We start from the raw sequence: 19,868 nt of genomic DNA, 5'->3' as shown, positions 1-19,868 counted from the left end.
GCCCTTAAGACAACAAAAATATATAAGGTAGTCTCTACTACCGAGTATAAACCCAAACCACTAAACTTAATAGGTAGGCAAGCAATTCGCTAGTATATATAGATGATAGTATTGAAGTTGTAGCTGAAAATTTTGTTTTTAAAAATTTAAATGTAGACCAAGATGATCATGAAAGGTTTGAAAAAGATGGTCTAAAAACATGGTTTATATGACAATTATTCACATCCATGTGATTTTGATGATCGAATGAACATGGTATATATAACTGGTTATGTTCAAAGTGTACCTGCTATTATGCCATTCCAATCACTTTTGTGTTTCCTATATGATGTCGTTATTTGCAATATTTTCCATACATGTTTCAAACTTTTGACGAAGTTACAAACTTCTTTAAATCTACACTTTGCACCATCTACTTTTTATCAGACTTTTTGTTTTGGAATCTAAAAAAAAAATCAATGATGTTTGAAATTTCATTTTGAACATCAAATTGCTTTTAGTCAAATGACTTATTCGAATGAGAAAATAAGTTTTTTAAAAAGTGTTTAGATTAGTTTTTATGGTGGAAAAAAATAATGTGTTATAAATTGTTTTTTTTTAATGTTTGTCTTAGATAATACATATTTTAAGAAATATTTATCTTTTACAAACCAAAAGATTTATATATTTTTTTGAAAGTTAGAAATTCTAAGTTGTTGAAATCTTCTTCTTAAAGGTTAATGAGAAATTATTTTAAATATTATTTTCATATTGCCATTTTTTTATTGATTGAGGTTTCAAAAAAAAATCAATAAATTAATAAGTTGTTTTTAAATGAAATCTAAAATACCATCATGCGTCCCTTGTTGTAATGCTAAAGTACGAAGTTAATCAGGCCCGGTGATGAGGGGGGGCAACCTGTGCACGTGCACAGGGCCCAAGATTTTTAGGGGCCCAATTTTTTTATAATGTATTCAGGAATTAGGAGTCCACACCCTAAGGCAGAGAAGCGATCATTCAAGCGAGGGCAAAGGATCGATTACAGACCAACTCAATAGGTGGTTACACAACATGTTCATGCAGCAACAAGAATGTTTGTTCATGCAGCAACAAGAATGTTGTTAGACATCGGGGTTGGCGTCTGATGGAGAAAGGGAGACGTCACTCAAGTACGCTGAAGAGTTTATGGAGAGAGGATCGACAGTTAACAAAGAAAAAGACTATGCCGAAGTTACCGATTGCTTCAGTCATGCCCTAGAAATCAGGTTATAATTTCGAACTCTATAGACTGTTTTATTTGTTTTATTCAATTAATCATCTGGAAGTCATTTTCCTGTTGTTATATGCAAAAAAAAATGTCGTATTCTGCTTTGTTGAAAGCAAACAAACCATGTTTTGAAGTGTAATTTTGTTTGTCAGAGAATTAAATAGTTATAATTAACAAATTTGGTGTAGTACTATTAACTAAGTATTGTTCATTCAAAAGAATTTGCTTTTGAACTAAAAAAATTTGAGATATATGTTGAATTTTTTAGGTTATATTCTGTTGCAAATGTGATATAACTGAACACGTCTATTTTGAGATAAAGATGATAGGATTTCTTTCTTTTGGGTTGTTGTATTAGAGCTGCACATTATGTCGAGCTTGGGCATGAATGTGTGAGATCATATTATAAATATAGATGTGCACATCTGTACAAGGCTCAAGAGGAATTCAATTAATTAGTCTCAGGTCCTGTTTCCAAGTAAGAATCCACTAAAAAGGATCCACTAAATCTGTTGAAAGTGGTGAAACTACTGTGAATAAAGCAACACTAAAAAAGGTACTTCAAATCTTCATAATTCACATCAATGATGTTTGAAAATGTTTTCAATAATACAAATATGGATGACAATTGCATTTATGTTCATTGTTTTTTTAAGTGGAAAATGAAGATGAAGATGAAGAAGGAAGTGATGGTGAGGATGAAGAAGACAAATCTGGCCTAGATTTAGCTTGGAAAATGCTTGATGTTTCAAGGGCAATTTGGGAAAAAGAACCAGATTACACAATTGAGAAAATAAACATTCTTTCAGTTTTAGCAGAGGTAGCCTTGGAAGGAGGTATGCACATTTCAGATTTATATAATTGAATTTGTTATACGTTAGGGCCTAAGGGCCTTTTTTTCCGACTCGTCCCGGGCATTTGAAACCTCAGAACCGGCCCTGAAGTTAATCAAATGAAACAAAATATACATACTCAACTTAATCTTAAATAAAATATGTTTTAGATCGTGTTAAATATAAAATAATTTTTACCGATCCTATCACAGACTTTACAAAATTTAAAATATCAAAATTTCATAGGCCAAAACTATGTCATTCTTATAAAATAATTATGTTATAAAAAGAATTATGGTTCTTTAAAATAATTTTTATTCTAAACTTATGAACATATTTGCAAACTAAACTTTAAACAACAAAATATTTCTTCTAGTTTCATGCCAACCATATGCACGAGCTTTAGAATAAGAAAATATCAAAGAGGTGATGTCTATCTAATCAAATTGCAAATTGGTTTTTAGAAATCCCTATGGTTTTTAGAAATTCGATTTTACTTTACTTTTAATTTTTGTTTTATTTTGAGTGTTAAGCGAAATAATTATAAAAGATGAGACATATGGATGACAAAGATAATGGCAAAATAGTCATATTTTAATTTTTAACTTAACTCTAAAACAACATTAGTATCAAAACCGAACTTTGCACCGCAAACAAAGTTTACTGAAACAAATGAAACATATGGAATAAATCAATAACTTTTGACATTCACAAGACAATAACTTTTTCCAATAATAACAAATTAACAATACTATAACCAAAAAAATGTAAACTTATAATCCAAAGTTAAAAAAATAGCGATAATAGTATACTACAAGGACCATTTGTGTATATCACTCCCTATATAATAACCAGTAACGAGAAACCAAAATGAACTAACACGGTTCCCTGAATCATCTCTCTGGTTCTTATCAATCACGTAACACAATCCTCTAAATCATCATCAGAAATTCAGAATGAAGGCATGGCAGTATGATGAATACGGCAGTGTTGATGTACTGAAGTTGGCTACCGATGTAGCGATTCCTGAAATCAACGATGATCAGGTGTTGCTTAAGGTCGTTGCTGCTGCTCTGAACCCTGTCGATTACAAAAGGAGACATGGATACTTTAAGGCTACCGATTCTCCTCTTCCGGTAAGCTTTCCGGCGATAGTTTTCTGTTTCAATCGTTCGTTTTTGCTTTTTTGTGAGTTTTCCGTCGATCGTGGTTGAATTTCGGGATTGAAGTTTGTTTGCTGTGTAGAAATCAACATTCTCTCTTCTTCAATTCCAAAATTGCATCTCATTAGACGAGTTAATTTTGAATCGATTTTTGATTTTGGTAACAGATTGTTCCAGGATACGACGTCGCAGGGGTAGTTGTGAAGGTTGGAAGTGAGGTAAAAGGACTGAAAGAAGGAGATGAAGTGTATGGAGATGTAAACGAAAAAGCTCTTGATGGACCTAAACAGTTTGGAACTTTAGCTGAATACGTTGCTGTTGAAGAGAGATTGTTGGCTTTGAAACCTAAAAACATGGATTTTGTTGAAGCTGCTGCTCTTCCTCTTGCAATTGAAACTGCATATGAAGGTCTAGAAAGGGCCGATTTCAAAGAAGGTCAATCGATCCTTGTTCTCAATGGTGCTGGTGGTGTTGGATCCTTCGTAATTCAGGTATGTCTCGTAAAATTACACATTTTTTCATCAATTTTAATCCTAACTTCTGTAACAAATCTCATTAAATGCCGGGTGAATAGATAATATTTAAGAGTATTTGAAAAAAAGATTGAAAAATAAAAAAAGTTGGGATTAATATGGATGAAAAAATGTGTAATTTTATGAGACAATTTTTTTTTTCAAATATTTTTGAATGTTATTTAATAATTGTGAGATCCATATATTACATGGATCAATTTAAAAAAGAAAAGTTAAATATAAAAGTCAAAATATTTAAAAATTTTGAATTTATAAGAAAATAATAAGAATAATGAATTATTATAATCAAAATGTTTTTTATATTTTAAACTTAAATAAATAATTTAAATAATAATAATAAACTAATAAGTTTTAATCTAAGAATTTTGAAATTAAAAGGTAAGTTCGTTAATAAAATTGATATCAATTTATTACTACATTTATTTAATTATTACATTAAATATTATGTGGAATTTAATAAAACAGAAAAACTCATAAAAAAAAATTAATTCAAAATAACCAGAAAATAACATCTGACAAATTGAATGATAGTATAACATGTGACAAAAGAAACATTCATTTATTAGAGTAGATTCATATGATACTTAGTGAGATTTGTTACAGCTGGCAAAACATGTGTTTGGGGCTTCAAAAGTAGCTGCCACATCTAGTACAACAAAACTCGAATTGCTTGAAAGTTTAGGCGCTGATATAGCCATCGATTACACCAAAGAAAACTTCGAAGAACTACCAGATAAATATGATGTTGTCTATGATGCAATAGGTATTAATCACTGTTCATATGATTTATCCTCATATTATGTGTGTATGTGGCCCCCACAACGTTCTTATCGACATCTAGCATCTGTATACCTTATTTACATCTCAGAAGATGTACAAAGTACAGATACAGTGTGGGCCAGAGGTTACCAGAAAAAATGTGTATTCAGTTCGTACTGACGCCTCCTGACATTTGTATATTTTATTTACATCTCACAAGATGTATCAAGTACAGATGTTGTGGGTCTGAAATTACCAGAAAAAATGTGTATTCAGCTCGTACAGTGACATCTGTATATTTTATGTACATCTCACAAGATGTACCAAATACAAATGCAGTGTGGGCCCGAAGTTATCAGAAAAAATGTGTATTCAGCTCGTACTGACGTCGTCTGACGTCTATATATTTTATTTACATCTCACATGATGTTCTAAGGACAGATGCAGTGTGTGTAGGTCCAGGGTTACTGAAAAAATAGCTTTTTTTGCGGATAAAAATCATGAATGTACGTTTATTTTTCACGAATGGTGATGGTATGATATTGTAGGACAAGTGGAGAAAGCTGTGAAGGTTGTGAAGGAAGGTGGTAGTGTAGTGTCCATAGTGTCCATAACAACTTCTATTCCACCACCGGGATTTAGCTTTGTGCTCACGTCTAATGGATCCATTTTAACAAAACTAAGCCCTTATTTAGAAAGTGGAAAAGTGAAACCGATTCTTGACCCTAAAACACCATTTTCGTTTGAAAATGTTAAGGAGGCTTACACTTATCTTGAGAGCCATCGTGCCATGGGAAAGATAGTTATATACCCGATGCCATGAGTCTAATTAGTATATATTTTTGTGTTATATAATATCAATAAATAGTGTGGGTTACTTGGTGCTTGTGTTAAGAGTGGAAATAGATAGCGTGATTGTGTTAATAGTGGAAATAAATCATGAATGTATTAATTTTTCATTGAAGGCGTTAAGGACTATCAAAAGGGTGAAATGAGACAAACAAATTGAGTAATGTAAAAATTACATTGTATTCAAGTTTATGTTGGTTTTATGTTTGGACTTGATTATGTTGAATTAATAGTGAAACGAAAGACATTTGGTCGACACAAAGTAGAGTTTAATCTTGGTTTAAAAACTGCCAAATGGGAGTGTTGAGGATTGTTAAATTGACTTGTTGATTTTAGGGTTTTTGTGGATGTCGAATTGGTTGAGTCATGTATGTTGAATTAAAGTTGAAGGGACTAATGGGATTGATTCAACTAATGTAATTATATTTTTTGATAAAGTAAAAACTTATACTAGGGTATAATAAGCTCGTTACATGAAATCAAATAACTTTGAGAAAACTGGGGAAATGGTTAGTATGGTTTATTAGTATTTTCTTTAGATCGGGTCCAAAATATCTTGTTTTTGCAAGAAAAAAGAACATACTTTTGATATATATATATATATATATATATATATATATATATATATATATATATATATATATATATATATATATATATATATATATATAGGGTTAGGTTCATTTAATACCACCTATATTTTGTGAGACCGTGAGACGCATTTTTTTATTTATTTTTATTTATTTTTATTTTTTTTAGTTAATTCATGTTCCGAAAATAATATTTAAAAATAGAATTTTTTTGATTTTTTCATTTATTTTGCATTTTAAATTTATTTTTAGAATATGTACAGTGTAACATTCTATTTAGAATATTTCACGTATTTTTCAAAAAAAATAGAATTTTTTTTATTTTTTTTTTATTTTTTATAGTTAATTCAAGTTCCGAAAATAATATTTAAAAAAAGAATTTTTAGATTTTTCCATTTATTTTGCATTTTAAAATTATTTTTTAGAATATGTCAGTGAAATATTCTATTTAGAATATTTCACGTATTTTTCAAAAAAAAAACGAAATTTTTTTTATTTTTTTTAATATTTTTTTTATATATTTTTATATTTTTTTTAGTTAATTCAAGTTCCGAAAATAATATTTAAAAAAAGAATTTTTGGATTTTTCCATTTATTTTGCATTTTAAAATTATTTTTAGATTTGGTCTCACGGTCTCACAAAATTAGAATGGTTTCAAATTAACCTGAACCTATATATCTTTACTACTTATAAAAGAAATCTAACTATTTCTATAAATAGATTAAATATAATAATATTATTTTTTTAAGACGTCCAAACTATTAAGCTTGAAGTACAACCTATTTATAATATAATAATATTAAAACTTTAACCTTATCATTTATCCCCTAAAAATCTCGTATCAAATTAATAGAAGAATTCATTTGCAAATTGAACCCGTCAATCTCAACACTTCAGCCATTTGAAGCGTTCAATGTCAACAATTTATAGAGGATCTCTTCTCTCACATTGGTAACAAGCCATCTCATAATATCTATCTTCGTAATCTCTTCAAAGTAAGAAATATACGCACACTCTCTCGAAGAACCTAACCAGTAACCAAGATAGTATCACCACCACCACCACAGCCACTCTGTCTCCTTTCGCTTTCAACTAACTACTATCACGACTACAGCCCTTCCTCTCACCCACGACATGAACTTTCTTTTGGAACATAACATTTTTCTTAAAAAAATATCGTTGAAAGAAGCTATCTGTCCCCGCCGCTGTGCGCGGGTAACGGCTTATATATATATATATATATATATATATATATATATATATATATATATATATATATATATATATATATATATATATATATATATATATATATATATATATATATATATATATATATATATATTTCTTTTTGTTATTCCATGCAAGTTCCTTTTATATAACGACATTTTTGAATTTTTTTCTCTCCTAATATGTTAATAATTAATTTTCTTTTATATTTGAAAATCATCAGTTTCTTCATCATTAATAACGTCTTTTTTCTTCTTCTTCATCCAAACTCTCATCTATTAAAGTGATGCGTGTGATGGTTTTGTAATGTAAATGTTGCATTCGAATATGTTGGGCCTACAACTCAGGTTTTTCAGTTTTTGCTTCAATCTCAACTACCATATCAACTCGCAACGGCAACACTACCTCAAAATAAGACCTTAAGGTGTGGCAATTACATGCAACATCATTTTGGTGTCACATCACATGATACATTATCAATGGTGTTATAACACTAAGTGAGGAAATGAGTAACATGTTATATCTTGTTATGATACCAACTTTTTTTTTATTTTATAATTTATTTTTTATTTATTTCGATTTTTTATTAAATTGAGACAAATATTTTTAAATTAAAAAATAAATAAAACATAATGTTTAAAAAGTATAAAAAACAATTAAAACTTTCTAAAAATTAAAATTAACACAAAGACTAAATTACACATAATATCCAAAAACAAACAAAAATAAATAATAAATAACATCCAAACTAAAAAAAATAAAAATAAAAATACAATGCTATTCGTTATCGTTATTGTTACCATAGAAGATATAATCCGCCAAGTCCTCTCGAAGTTGTCTGTGTTTATTTGCGCCCTGAATGTCAACAACGCGATGCAAATAATCTGTTGTTTCTAGTTGAAACTAAACGTGTCTGGGCTACGTTGGAATATAATGTGCAATATTTCGCTCTTTATCTTCTACTACCATGTTATGCATTATGATATATGCATACATGATATATCGTAAAGTTTATAAATCCAATGGTCGTGCTGCATGTTCGACTATATGCCACTTCGCCTTCAGCACTCCAAAAGCACATTCCACATCCTTACGTGCTCCTTCTTTTCTTCTCTTAAAAATTTTGTCTCGTTCTTCAACCGGGTGGCGGAATGCCTTCATGAATGTGGAATACTGAGGATATATTCCATCTATAAGGTAATACCCATATTTGTATTCGTTTCCATTCACCGTGAAAGGAGCATCCAGGGCTTTTCCATTCAAAAGATCGTCGAATATTGACGACTGATCAAAAACGTTGATGTTGTTGTTGGAACCCGCAACCCCAAAATATGCATTCCAAATCCATAAATCTTGAGAAGCGACAGCCTCTAACACCAAAGAAGGTGATGCGTGATGACCACTTGCGTATTACCCTTTCCATGCTACCGGATAATTTTTCCATTTCCAGTGTGTGCAATCAATGTTTCCGATCATTCCGGGAAACCCATGGCGTTCTTCATACGCCGCATACAATTCTTGCAAATCATGCAACGAAGGTTTCCGCAAATACACGTCACCAAAAGTTACAACAACACCCCTTGACAATGTATACAAACTCTCTCTTGCGGTTCTTTCGGACATTCTCATATAGTCGTCAATGGTATCGGGTGACTCCCCCATAGCCATCAAACGAATGGCCGCAGCACATTTCTGCAACGTTGTAAACCCTCGTCTACCTCTAGCATCATATCTTAATTGAAAAAATTCGTACCTAAACATAAATTAACTACAGTTTAAAAATATATTGCATATGTTGTAAAATTAAAGAAACATGTAGTACATTTTTATTTATTTTGTATAAAAATATAGTAAAGAAATGATACCGGCTTTCCAAGGCGTTGGCGATTCGTAAGAACACATCCCTACTCAAACGAAATCTTCTTTGAAGTCCTTCGCCCCGTATACACAATTATCCGCAAAGTAATCGTGATATAGATGTTCGTGTCCTTCCTCGCGATTTCTGTTTAACATCACACGTCTTGTTAGTAGCGGGGCTGGGTCTGGTTGTAGTAGGTCGGTAGTGTAATAATGATACATCATCCTAAAGAAAATATCGTCATTTGAATCATCGGACGAGTCGAAAGGATCCATATTTTTTTTTGAAGATAATTGAAAGTATGTAGAGAGGAGAAGAGAAAGTGTGAAATTTTTAAAATAAAATAGGAGGTATTTATAGGATAATAAATTGTTTTTTTTAATAATTAATATTTTTTTTAACCGTTGCAAAATCCATCCGTTTCTTCCCATCGCCACGCCAACGAGATGCGCCTTCGACGAGTTGCAACGAGCAGGGGGGGGGGGGGTGGTGTTTCCCCCGTTACGCAGCTGTTGTGGAATGCCAAGTCAGCCGCGTTGCTTCTCGTTGGTCCCATACCGAACACTCTAATAGTTTTGTAACGTCTCTTGAATACTTTGTTAGAACTCTTTCAACTAACCAACAAAAAGTCCAACAAGTGAGGAAATTAAATCTTAAAAGAATAGGGAAACAAATTATGCAACTGGATAGTAAGAGTCGGTCCAAATGTATATGGGGCCCGGAGCAAAAAGAAAAAAAGAGTCCCTTAAAGACGAATATAATAAAGATTCAAAAAAAATATCATTTATTATTCATTATAGACTTGTTCAATTAACAATAACAAGCAAACAAAATTGATTATCTTTTGTTTTGAGCTAGTTTGAGTTTGAACAAATTTTATAATCTAAAAATCATTTAGGCAATAAGTTTTATATATATATATATATATATATATATATATATATATATATATATATATATATATATATATATATATATATATATATATATTACATAGCTTAGAATTTTTGGGCCCCTAGAGACGTGGGCCCTAGGCGGTCGCCCAGGTTGCCCACTGTCTGGACCGGCCCTTACTTGAGTCGAAAGGTAAGTTACTTTCTTAAACCAATACAAATAAAACAATGAAAAGGGTTGAGAAAGATAAGCAAGGAGTCAAACCATCGCTATAACTAAAAGAGTTTCATGCAAAATGCATACATCCGGCCATCATTTCCACCACGATACACAAGTCCAATAAAGAGAAAGAAGAGCAAGAAATCATGGAAATTTGTCAAGTGTTTGAGGCAGATATTTCACTTTTAGATGTTGGTAAGTAATTTTTCCCCGTTATGCAAAATTCTTAAAAGAGATTTATACAACAAAAAAGAAGTGAATGAGAGTGTGAGTGAGTGTTATTGAAAATATTTTAACAATTTTACGAAAAAAATACCCCCAACCATGCCATGTTAGATTTAAGAGAACCAATTAAAATTTACTATATTTAATGTACAAATCTTTGAATTTTGGGCTATTGAAACAAACGGAAATGCTAATACAACTTGTGGATATGCCTATTGTCTAACCGAAAGGTGTATTTAAAGATGTTTCGGTACAAATACTTGAGCTTATACCCCAAGTTGTATTACCACACCCATTTGTTTCAATAACCCAACATTCAAAGATTTGTGCATTAAATATAGTAAATTTTAATTGGTTCTCTAAATATTGACATGGAATAGAATAATTCACCCAAGTCCATTTCATCTTGTTAGAAAACCCTTTTAAAATTGTCAAAACCATGACTGAAGTTGACAAGGCACACTTAATATTGGAGTTACATGGTGAAATCATTAAATGATACACCTGTCGTATGAATAGTTAGGAATGTAAATTTGGAACACTTTGAAAACAATTAAATTTTTTTTTGCAGAAAATATACCAAAACATATAATATTTTAAAAATGAAAATAATTTATCAGAAGCATATATGAGGACATTATAATCAACATAAGAAAAAAGATAGTGTTATTCCAAACAATACAATAAGTATTCTTCTAAAAGTCCGCAAGATCTTCAATCTCCAAAACTACAAAGTCAGCTAGTAACTTGAGTTTTTGTCAGAATAGTAATTTAGGTTTGGAGAGCCTAGTGAGTCATACCGAGGTTGGACACTATATAAAAACTATATAAATGAACATGGTTTATATACAAGTGTTTCAACCTCAAACTTCTTTCGAGGACTTCATTAGACCTTTTGTAAACTCATCAATACTTCTTAAAACCAATAAACTTCATTTTTTTGGGAAAACATTTCATAACACAAAGTAAAGTGTTATAATATCATAAAACTCAATAAACTTCATAGGAAAACAAACAATGTAAAACACAACGTATGATATGGAATCGAAACTCCAAACCCACATCATCATGCCATAGTTTTTCGTCATTCCTAAGGTTAATCTGAGGAAAAAGATGTTTAGAGAAACATAAATAGAAATAACACAAATAACAATACTACATATATGCCTCAACATCTTTAATAATCAATTAGATAACATGTGGACCATCACACATGAAACCTAGAAAGAGTTTGCAAGATCGTTCATTCCCCATGTGAAAGGTGTTATAGAATGTCATTCACAATGTCATTTTGTCCACATCATCATCAAGCATCCGGTCATCCGGACCATACAAGTCTAAATATTACCCAATATGGATGCATAAAATAATGTTTTTAAAATTGAACTTCATTTAGAAACCATTATACGAATGTCCCCGTTTCAAATACTTCTTTATAAAAATAATGCATGAATAAATACAACAAAATATTCATATACTATTCCAATCAAGAGTTTATGTATGGTATTGTCAGAAATGAAATTATTAAGGTAAAGTACGATGCCATATTAAGGTACATTTGTCTACGGTAAAGTACTAGCCTAGATGTCCATTAAAAAGTCAATACTAAATCCTCAAAATATAGTCATGTCTAACAAAATGTCTAACGCTAGACATCATCTCCTCTTTCATCATGTTATAGCACAACAAGATCAAATGTTTAAACATAAATATGTAGTCTAAAGATATCTCTGTTTCACATTTTCATCTAATTACGGTGTCTAATTCATCATAATAGTCGTTTAGTAGCCTAATATTTATTTTAATATTTTGATTAGTCGTTTGATCTATAAAATTCACCCAAAGATTGAGTCCAACCTATTACACAAATCAGGCCCATCGTTACCTTCTCCATAATCACTACCAAATCTCAGGTAAACCCGTAGTTATATGGACTAGTCGTCTTATAAATTAATTTCATAAACTAATTTCCAGTTCAATAAATTCATGCATGACCAATTAGATCCAAAAATATATGCTAATTACTTGCCATATTAGTGAATTAGCCATTAAGTGCATAAAGAAATAGCATGCATCTAGATCAAACATGGATGTCCACATTTGAAAATCTCTTCCACATGCACATACATAATCATATTTTTCCTTTCTTTAATAGGGTTGTCATCTTTGATCCTTTTTTATATATAAATATATAAACAAATGTATTCAAGATAAAACAACATGATAACGATGCAAGAGAGAAGTCCTCTCATAACCAAATTCTAAGTAACCCAATGGAAATAAGAGGGATGGGTGTGGGCAACCTGCAAAGCGCGTTATCTTACGTGGCAAGCACTTTTAACGGCGCCATAGGGGAACACCGCCCCAGGTACCCCTTAAAGCATGTTACGCCATTAGGCGTGATCGTGGTAACGAATCGTAACGCAATAAAATTTAACCGTTGTGAATTTTGATCCGTTGAAAACGGTAATATTACCGTTGTGAAATTAATTGAAAAAAAAAATTTACTGCTTAATTTAATTTCACTATATCAATATATATATATCTCATTTTATTTCACTTCTATTCCTCTATATCTATCTCTATTTCTCTATATCTATCTCTATTTCATTCAAAACAAAAAAACCACTATAGATCAAAACTCGAATATCCATCTGCCTAAGATAAACACATCCACTCCATTATGTTTTGCAGGATATGAGGGATACATGAACCTTCTAACCTCCCAAAACTCACCACAAATTCCATATTCCTGTAATTTTTTCAATCCCGTCTCACCCCCACTACAATTCCCTACCTCGCTATTTATGCAACAAAATGCAAACATTCAACAAAACCTTTTTACCACATTCGGTCTCATGCGCCAAACAGTCACACAACCCACACCCACACAAGAACCTATTGTCGAGACGCAAGCTGGTGGTAGTCAGAGAGCATCGGGAAAAAAAGGGAGACCAAAAAAGAAAGGGAAAGAGGTCATTGTCGGGACGGACAAAACGGAAGCACCTCTAACATGGTGGACACCGTAGGAAGAGCATGCGTTGGCGACGGTTTGGTGTGGTACTTCAAAACAACTAACTATGGGGAAATATATGAAGAGAGTTGCTTTTTGAGATGTCGTAATCGTCAAATTCCGCACAATTTTGAACAAGGGTGACACGTATCGCCAGTGGCGGACGCAGACTGTTTTAGTAAGGGTGTCCCTCGTACTTCAAGCGGGTGCACGTAATAGAAAAAATCAAAAAAAAAAAAAAATTACACTGCATGACGGAAATTGAGCAGTGGCCCGGGACCCCAAATGCCCTACATAGGTCCGCCACTGCGTATCGCAATAATGATATGCTTAGTGGAAAATGGACTCAAATTAGCCGGAAGTGCACCCAATTCAATTTCATATACAACAAACTTTCTTTACAACGTCCAAGTGGTGTCAATGATTTCGATGTGTTTAGAGCCGCGATGGAGGAATATCACGTGCAAATAGGGCACGTATTTGAGTATGAAAAAGTATGGGAGTTAGTGAGGAAAGATCCAAAATGGATGAAAACGCCAACATCATCGGAACAACAATCCAAAAGGTCTCGTGGTTCGGGTTCGGTTGACGTTTCCGACGGACACACAAACATCGACCTCAACGCGGACACCAATGAGATCCCGGATGAGTTTGACGACATCGAGGAAATCTCTCCGCCACGACGACCCATGGGGCGCGACAAAGCGAAACGCGCTCAACGACATACGGAGAAGAATGAAAGTCGGCTTTGAGAGCACGAGGAAATGAAAAAAAAAATTGACGCCCACACGGAAATCGCAAATAAAAGATACGAATTGCAACGGGAGCATTTGGATTTCCTTCGTCAAAAGCCCAAGAAGATCGCATATCGAAGGATTTAGCAATTCTTACGACAAACGAATAAAATTTACCACCGAGACAAGCTGAAGTGATACGGAGGATGAAGGCACAGATAGAGAAAAAAATATTTGGGCGAAGAATAGTTTGTCGGTGTTTTTTTTTTAAATTATTATAACTATCGTGTGTTTTTTTTTAATGTTTTTTTTTTTTTGGGTTTGTAATGTTTTTTTTTGAAGTTTGTATGGTATTTTTAATTTTCTAGTTAATGAAATTATGTTTTATTAATTTATATGTTTTTTTATAAATATATGACATATATTAAAAATAAAACGAATTAGAAATATATGAAGTAAATAAAAAAATAAAACAAATTAGAATAATAAAAATTAAAAACATAAAAAAAAAAATAGAAAATATTATGTGTTATCCCATGTTATTTGGTGTTGCTTATTTCCACCCTTGGTGTTATAACACCAAATTGTGATTAGGATGATGAGGTGAACAATTTAGGTGTAATAACATGTAATAATATGTTGCCTAAACCTAATAATCTAAGAAATAATTTCAACAACAAAATACTAATCCGTTAACCAAAATCATGCATCAAAGACTCGTTTCGATTTTATCAATCTCCTCTCTTCGATGCTTATATATAAATGTCATTGTTTCCCTCTAGCCAGAAAGTTCATAAAGCTCTCAGTCGGATCTCAAGTTTCACCAGAAAAAAGCATCCAACCAAACGGCCCTCTCTCTCTTTTAGCCTTATCTGCTGGAGATTTCATGACAATTATTGTTGTGGCTTTGGTGACTTTTCATCGGAATAACATCGAAAAATTAAGTATCACCTCACATGATCCAAACATGCAAGTTAATAAATCTCCATTCCAATCTCTCCTGTGATGTGACTGGTTCACGACAATTACATGTATACACATATTCCAACCTAATCCTCTTGTTGGAAAAAAAGGGTTTACCCATATTCCAAAAATGGGATTTCCTCATTTTGAACACAAATTCATAACCTAATTCAATATGGACATAGATGATCGGCTAAATATTTGTGTCTCCTAGGAGAATAATACCTTTGTTTTAGTATATCACATGTCTAAAAGGGACTCGGAATGAATGAGAATTTAATCATTAAAGTTAGGTGGTTGGATGAATTGGATACAATAGTTTATTACGTTTATATCATCCCACGGGGTTGGAGAAGTGAGTTTATAAGTATAAATTGCCTAAAAGTCTTTTAAAATAGATAGCACCAAAGCTCTTTATTGTGTACATAGTAGAGACAAATATACCACCGGTAGACAAAACATTTAACAGATATAATAAATTGCCTAAAAGTCCTAAAAAATTTAATGTCCGTGACAAAACATCATATAATAATGTCTCCTTTTGTTACACAGATGAATCACAATTAACAGATATAAGACAACTTTCTAAAGCAATCATGTAACAATGCTTTATTTATTTTATTCTATTGATAAACTCAAATTTATACACGCTAAAAGTGGAATGGTTTGGTATTCTTGTTAAGCAACCTTCTTCCTGTTTGGAGTTATTAGAGATTCTAAATGTGAGTGTTGGGTGTAAAAGAAGATGTAAATTGAAGCTTTCTCTTGTATATGCAACTCTATAGATGATTTGGAAGGAGAGAAACGCTATTATCTTTATATCTAAACAGCAAGCTTGCATGTCACTGGCAGATGATATTATTATTAATACCTATAATTGGATCAAAAATAGATCCAATTATTCGAGACTTGATTGGTCGTTATAATGTATGCACCCCTTATCAAACTTCTTGTTGTAATGTTTCTCGTTTATTTCAAACTTCTTGTTGTAATGTTTCTCGTTTATTTTCCGTTTGTTTATTGTTGTTCAAAAAAAAAAAAAAAAAAAAAAAATCTAGAACCATATCTTCATTTATTTTCTAGAAGTCAAATTATTAATAATATATCGTAATGGACACTATCTAAAATGGAGACACTATTATGCTATGCGGTTTAATCCCTCAAAACATGGTGAAAAGTCGCAACAAAATGATTGTTGCAATAATCTCTCGGTCATGGTAAAGTAGTTAAAACAAAATGATTGTTATAATATACTTTATCAAGTAATAGTTACTTTAGTTAAGAACGAAAAAGTAAAACTTTATATAACCTCCTTAGGTCATCCCTGGGGTTCAGAAAAGTTAAAAGTTATGGAGTTTTTGTTTTTTTTTTTTTAAACCCAATAATCCATGAGCATATCCTTCTTAATTTTTTTTGTAAGCCTAACATTTAATTCTTTTATTATAGAGAAATTCTATATCAATATTTTTTATTTATTATCTATTTATAATTTATTTTAATTTATATTTAATAATTTAATTTATTAAGTAAATTTATATTATGATGACTAAACAATAAAAAAATATTTAAACCTTAAAAACATTTTAGAATAATAACATTTTATTATATTAATGATATTAATAAATGTAATATTCTAGTTTTTATGTATTAAAATTATTTATAAAAAATATAATAAAATGTTGACGTGATAATTCATTAAATTATAATAGAGTTTAATTGAATGTAGAATTTAACAGGTAAAATTATATAGTTAGTGGAATGTTAATGTGCAACAATCATTTTGTTTTAACTACTTTACCATGACTGATGTTGACATCTCGGGAATCTGTCAACCAGCAACTGGAGTTTTATCCGTAGGACTTCAACATTGTTAGGTGAGTTTTCCTCACTATACTTAAGGGTCTAAGGCACCAAGGCCGACCCTTTTTGGATTGCTATCCTGATATGTTGAACACTCGAGTATTGTTATTATTCGTTAGATCAGTATCCAAGTAGATGGGATGTTATATGTTGTCATGATCCGTTAGATCAGTATCCTAGTAGATGGGATGTTATATGTTGTTATGATTCATTAGATCAGTATCTTGGTAGATGAGATGTTATATGTTGTTATGATCCGTTAGATCAGTATCTTGGTAGATGGGATGTTATATGCTGTTATGATCCGTCAGTATCCTAGTAAATGGGATGTTATATGTGGTTATGATCTGTTAGGTCAGTATCCTGGTAGACGGGATGTTATATACTGTTATGATCCATTAGATCAGTATCCTGGTAGATGGGATGTTATATACTGTTATGATCCATTACATCAGTATCCTGGTAGACGGGATGTTATATGTTGTTATGATCCGTTAGATCAGTATCTTGTTAGATGGGATGTTATATGCTGTTATGATCGGTTATGTTAGCATCCTGGTCGATAGGATGTTATATGTTGCTACGATCCGTTAGATCAGTATCCTGGTAGATAGGATGTTGCTATGCTGTTATGATCTATTAGATCGGTTTGTCTGTCTATAGACTGTTATGTAATTATTTGTTATATGTGCACATGTTTGCTTAGTGGTTGAGGCTTATCTACTTTGTGTAAAACCCAATAGACCTGGGCATTCCAACCTATTGGTTGTGGGCCCTGAGTATTCCAACCCGAGGATGATTGGACTTGTAGTATGTGGGTATTCCAACCTGCTAGTTGTGGGCCTGGGGTATTCCATCATGTGGATGGTTGGACCCATAGTATGTTGGCATTCCAACTGGATGGTTGAGGGCCTGGGGTATTCCAACCCAATGGTTGACTGGACCCATAGTATGTTGTTTGTGATTATATGTGTATTATTGTGTGTATGGGTATTTTGGGGGAACTCACTAAGCTTTGTGCTTACGGTTTCAGTTTATTGTTTCAGGTGCTTCAGATGACAGGACAAGGTGAAGGCGTGACCATACACATCCTCATGTTTTGGACTTATGGTTTTCTGGGATACTCTGATATTAAACTATTTTGAAAACATTTTGTAATAACTAATGGCTTTTGGATGATTGAAAAGTTTTAAACTGGCTTGATTTTTATTGGTGTTACAAGTTGGCATTAGAGCCTTGGTTTGAGTGAATTGGAGGACACTCGTGTGAATCCAGTCTTAAATCAAGGAAAGATTTCAAAATGATTTCTAAATGGGTTTCAAAATAAGTAAAGGAGGATGCACAGTGTACGATCAGTCGAAGCTAGTAAGTAGAGCCCAAAATACCATACGGTTTATTTGATATTGTGATATGATAGAAATGCATGCTAGTACTAGGCTAGGGATCTTCAGGAATTGCATGATAGAATTGCCTGATTACATGATGCCTGCTAGCCTAGGGTTTTGATGGGTTTTGGTCATAAGACATCCTATGTGCTCATACAAACCCTAATGCTTGGATCTAGGTTTCTCTATTGTACATGCTTTGAATCCAAGAATATAAACCCTAATTCTAGCATTCAAGTAATCATATTAATATGTAATTAGGTTTAAGATCATACCTTGATTGTTATGTAGCAATAACAATCCCAAATCTCCTTGTAATGACTTTGGAAGGCTTAGAGTCACAAGTGTCACTCCTCTAATGGTTTACAAACACCATAAGCAAGAGGATGGAGAGGAGAGAGGTTGGAGGCTGCCAAAAACGTGTAGAAACCCTAACACAAAGCTTAGCCACGTTTTTTAGCCTTAAGGGGTCTTTATATAGTTGGGCTATTAGGGTTATCTAACAAGGAAACCCTAATTTGGATGCTTAAGCCCTAAGCAACCCATAGACTCCTTTAATTAAGCCCATGGACGATTTCCTTATGGGTTTCCCATTAGAATTTGTCCATCCCTTAATATAAGGCAATCCATGGCCCAAATTATAATTATCTTATAATTACAATTCCAGTCCCTTAAGTTTAATTAATCTCTTTTAGTCACAAAACTAATTACTAATTAATTCTTGACTAATATTAATTAAACAATATGATTTCTCCTTTAATATATTATTCTCATAATATATTAATAAATCATATTTAATCCTTTCTCTCCATAATTCATCCTATCAAGTTGCTTTGGTGAAGGCAACCCAAAAGGACCATGCACCATCGGGTCAAGTACATACCAAAATAGTTATGGACTTAGACACTAATCCAACACTCTCCCACTTGGATAAGTCTAACAACTATTCTGCGTATGACTTCAGATCCTGATCTGCAATCGTAGCTTTCCAAAGCCCCTGTCAACTCTGATCATATCAGATACGCGTTTCCTTAGATAAGGGATCATATATTCCTCCATTCTAGATGTCGTATGAGATATGATTTCAAATCATTCTCTTTGTACTATATCTCGATTTCCGATTTATGATGACTGACTAATTGAACAAATCAAATTAGCCCTAGCCCGGCCGAGCATTTACGTTTGTCATCACTAAACCATCGAGGGGCCCAAAAGATATCGCTTTTATCCTACTTGAATAAAAGGAACGGATAAACTTTGATACAATGATTGCTTGCACTCACTAACCAAATCACACACAACAATATGTTTTATAACACCAAGTTACTAGTGCGTTTACATATTATCAATGTGCAACCGATTAGCAAGATACAACTCACACATCTCAGTTTCAAGAATATAAGATGTTATCGTCTCACCAATCACTTGTGATATAATTCATGGAGTGATCCAAGTAAGCGTGGGTTTAATCCAATGCTCAAATCATATCCATAAGCACTCATGAACGTTGCAG

The 19,868-nt window shown here is 32.3% G+C and overlaps 3 protein-coding genes across 3 annotated transcripts; 2 read left to right on the top strand and 1 right to left on the bottom strand.

The window, feature by feature from the left end:
- Positions 1–2,939: 2,939 nt before the first annotated feature.
- On the top strand, positions 2,940–5,599 carry LOC145011280 (2-methylene-furan-3-one reductase-like). The gene is made up of 4 exons (XM_078969973.1): positions 2,940–3,215; positions 3,410–3,733; positions 4,379–4,538; positions 5,083–5,599. The coding sequence occupies exons 1-4, from the start codon at positions 3,036–3,038 to the stop codon at positions 5,355–5,357; spliced, it is 939 nt and encodes a 312-aa protein (XP_078826099.1). The 5' UTR covers positions 2,940–3,035; the 3' UTR covers positions 5,358–5,599.
- A 2,616-nt stretch (positions 5,600–8,215) lies between these two features.
- On the bottom strand, positions 8,216–8,694 carry LOC145010632 (uncharacterized). Its single transcript, XM_078969151.1, has 2 exons — positions 8,691–8,694; positions 8,216–8,574 (listed from the first exon to the last, which is right to left on the bottom strand). The coding sequence occupies exons 1-2, from the start codon at positions 8,692–8,694 to the stop codon at positions 8,216–8,218; spliced, it is 363 nt and encodes a 120-aa protein (XP_078825277.1).
- Positions 8,695–13,664: 4,970 nt separating this feature from the next.
- Positions 13,665–14,165, top strand: LOC145010631 (uncharacterized). The gene has a single exon (XM_078969150.1). The coding sequence runs from the start codon at positions 13,665–13,667 to the stop codon at positions 14,163–14,165; it is 501 nt and encodes a 166-aa protein (XP_078825276.1).
- Positions 14,166–19,868: the final 5,703 nt, after the last annotated feature.

The sequence above is a fragment of the Lactuca saligna genome, chromosome 8, assembly GCF_052625555.1.
Source record: "Lactuca saligna cultivar CGN05327 chromosome 8, ASM5262555v1, whole genome shotgun sequence".
Lineage (NCBI taxonomy): Eukaryota > Viridiplantae > Streptophyta > Magnoliopsida > Asterales > Asteraceae > Lactuca > Lactuca saligna.
The sequence above is the reverse complement of the archived record's forward strand: the minus strand, read 5'-3'. Positions and strand labels throughout refer to the sequence as shown.

Excerpts from the sequence above, each read along its gene's own strand:
- LOC145010631 (XM_078969150.1), top strand. The coding sequence starts at position 13,665 with ATGACGGAAATTGAGCAGTGGCCCGGGACCCCAAATGCCCTACATAGG.
- LOC145011280 (XM_078969973.1), top strand. The coding sequence starts at position 3,036 with ATGAAGGCATGGCAGTATGATGAATACGGCAGTGTTGATGTACTGAAG. Across the intron at positions 3,216-3,409 it reads CTACCGATTCTCCTCTTCCG|ATTGTTCCAGGATACGACGT; the intron begins GTAAGCTTTCCG and ends TTTTGGTAACAG. Across the intron at positions 4,539-5,082 it reads TGTTGTCTATGATGCAATAG|GACAAGTGGAGAAAGCTGTG; the intron begins GTATTAATCACT and ends ATGATATTGTAG.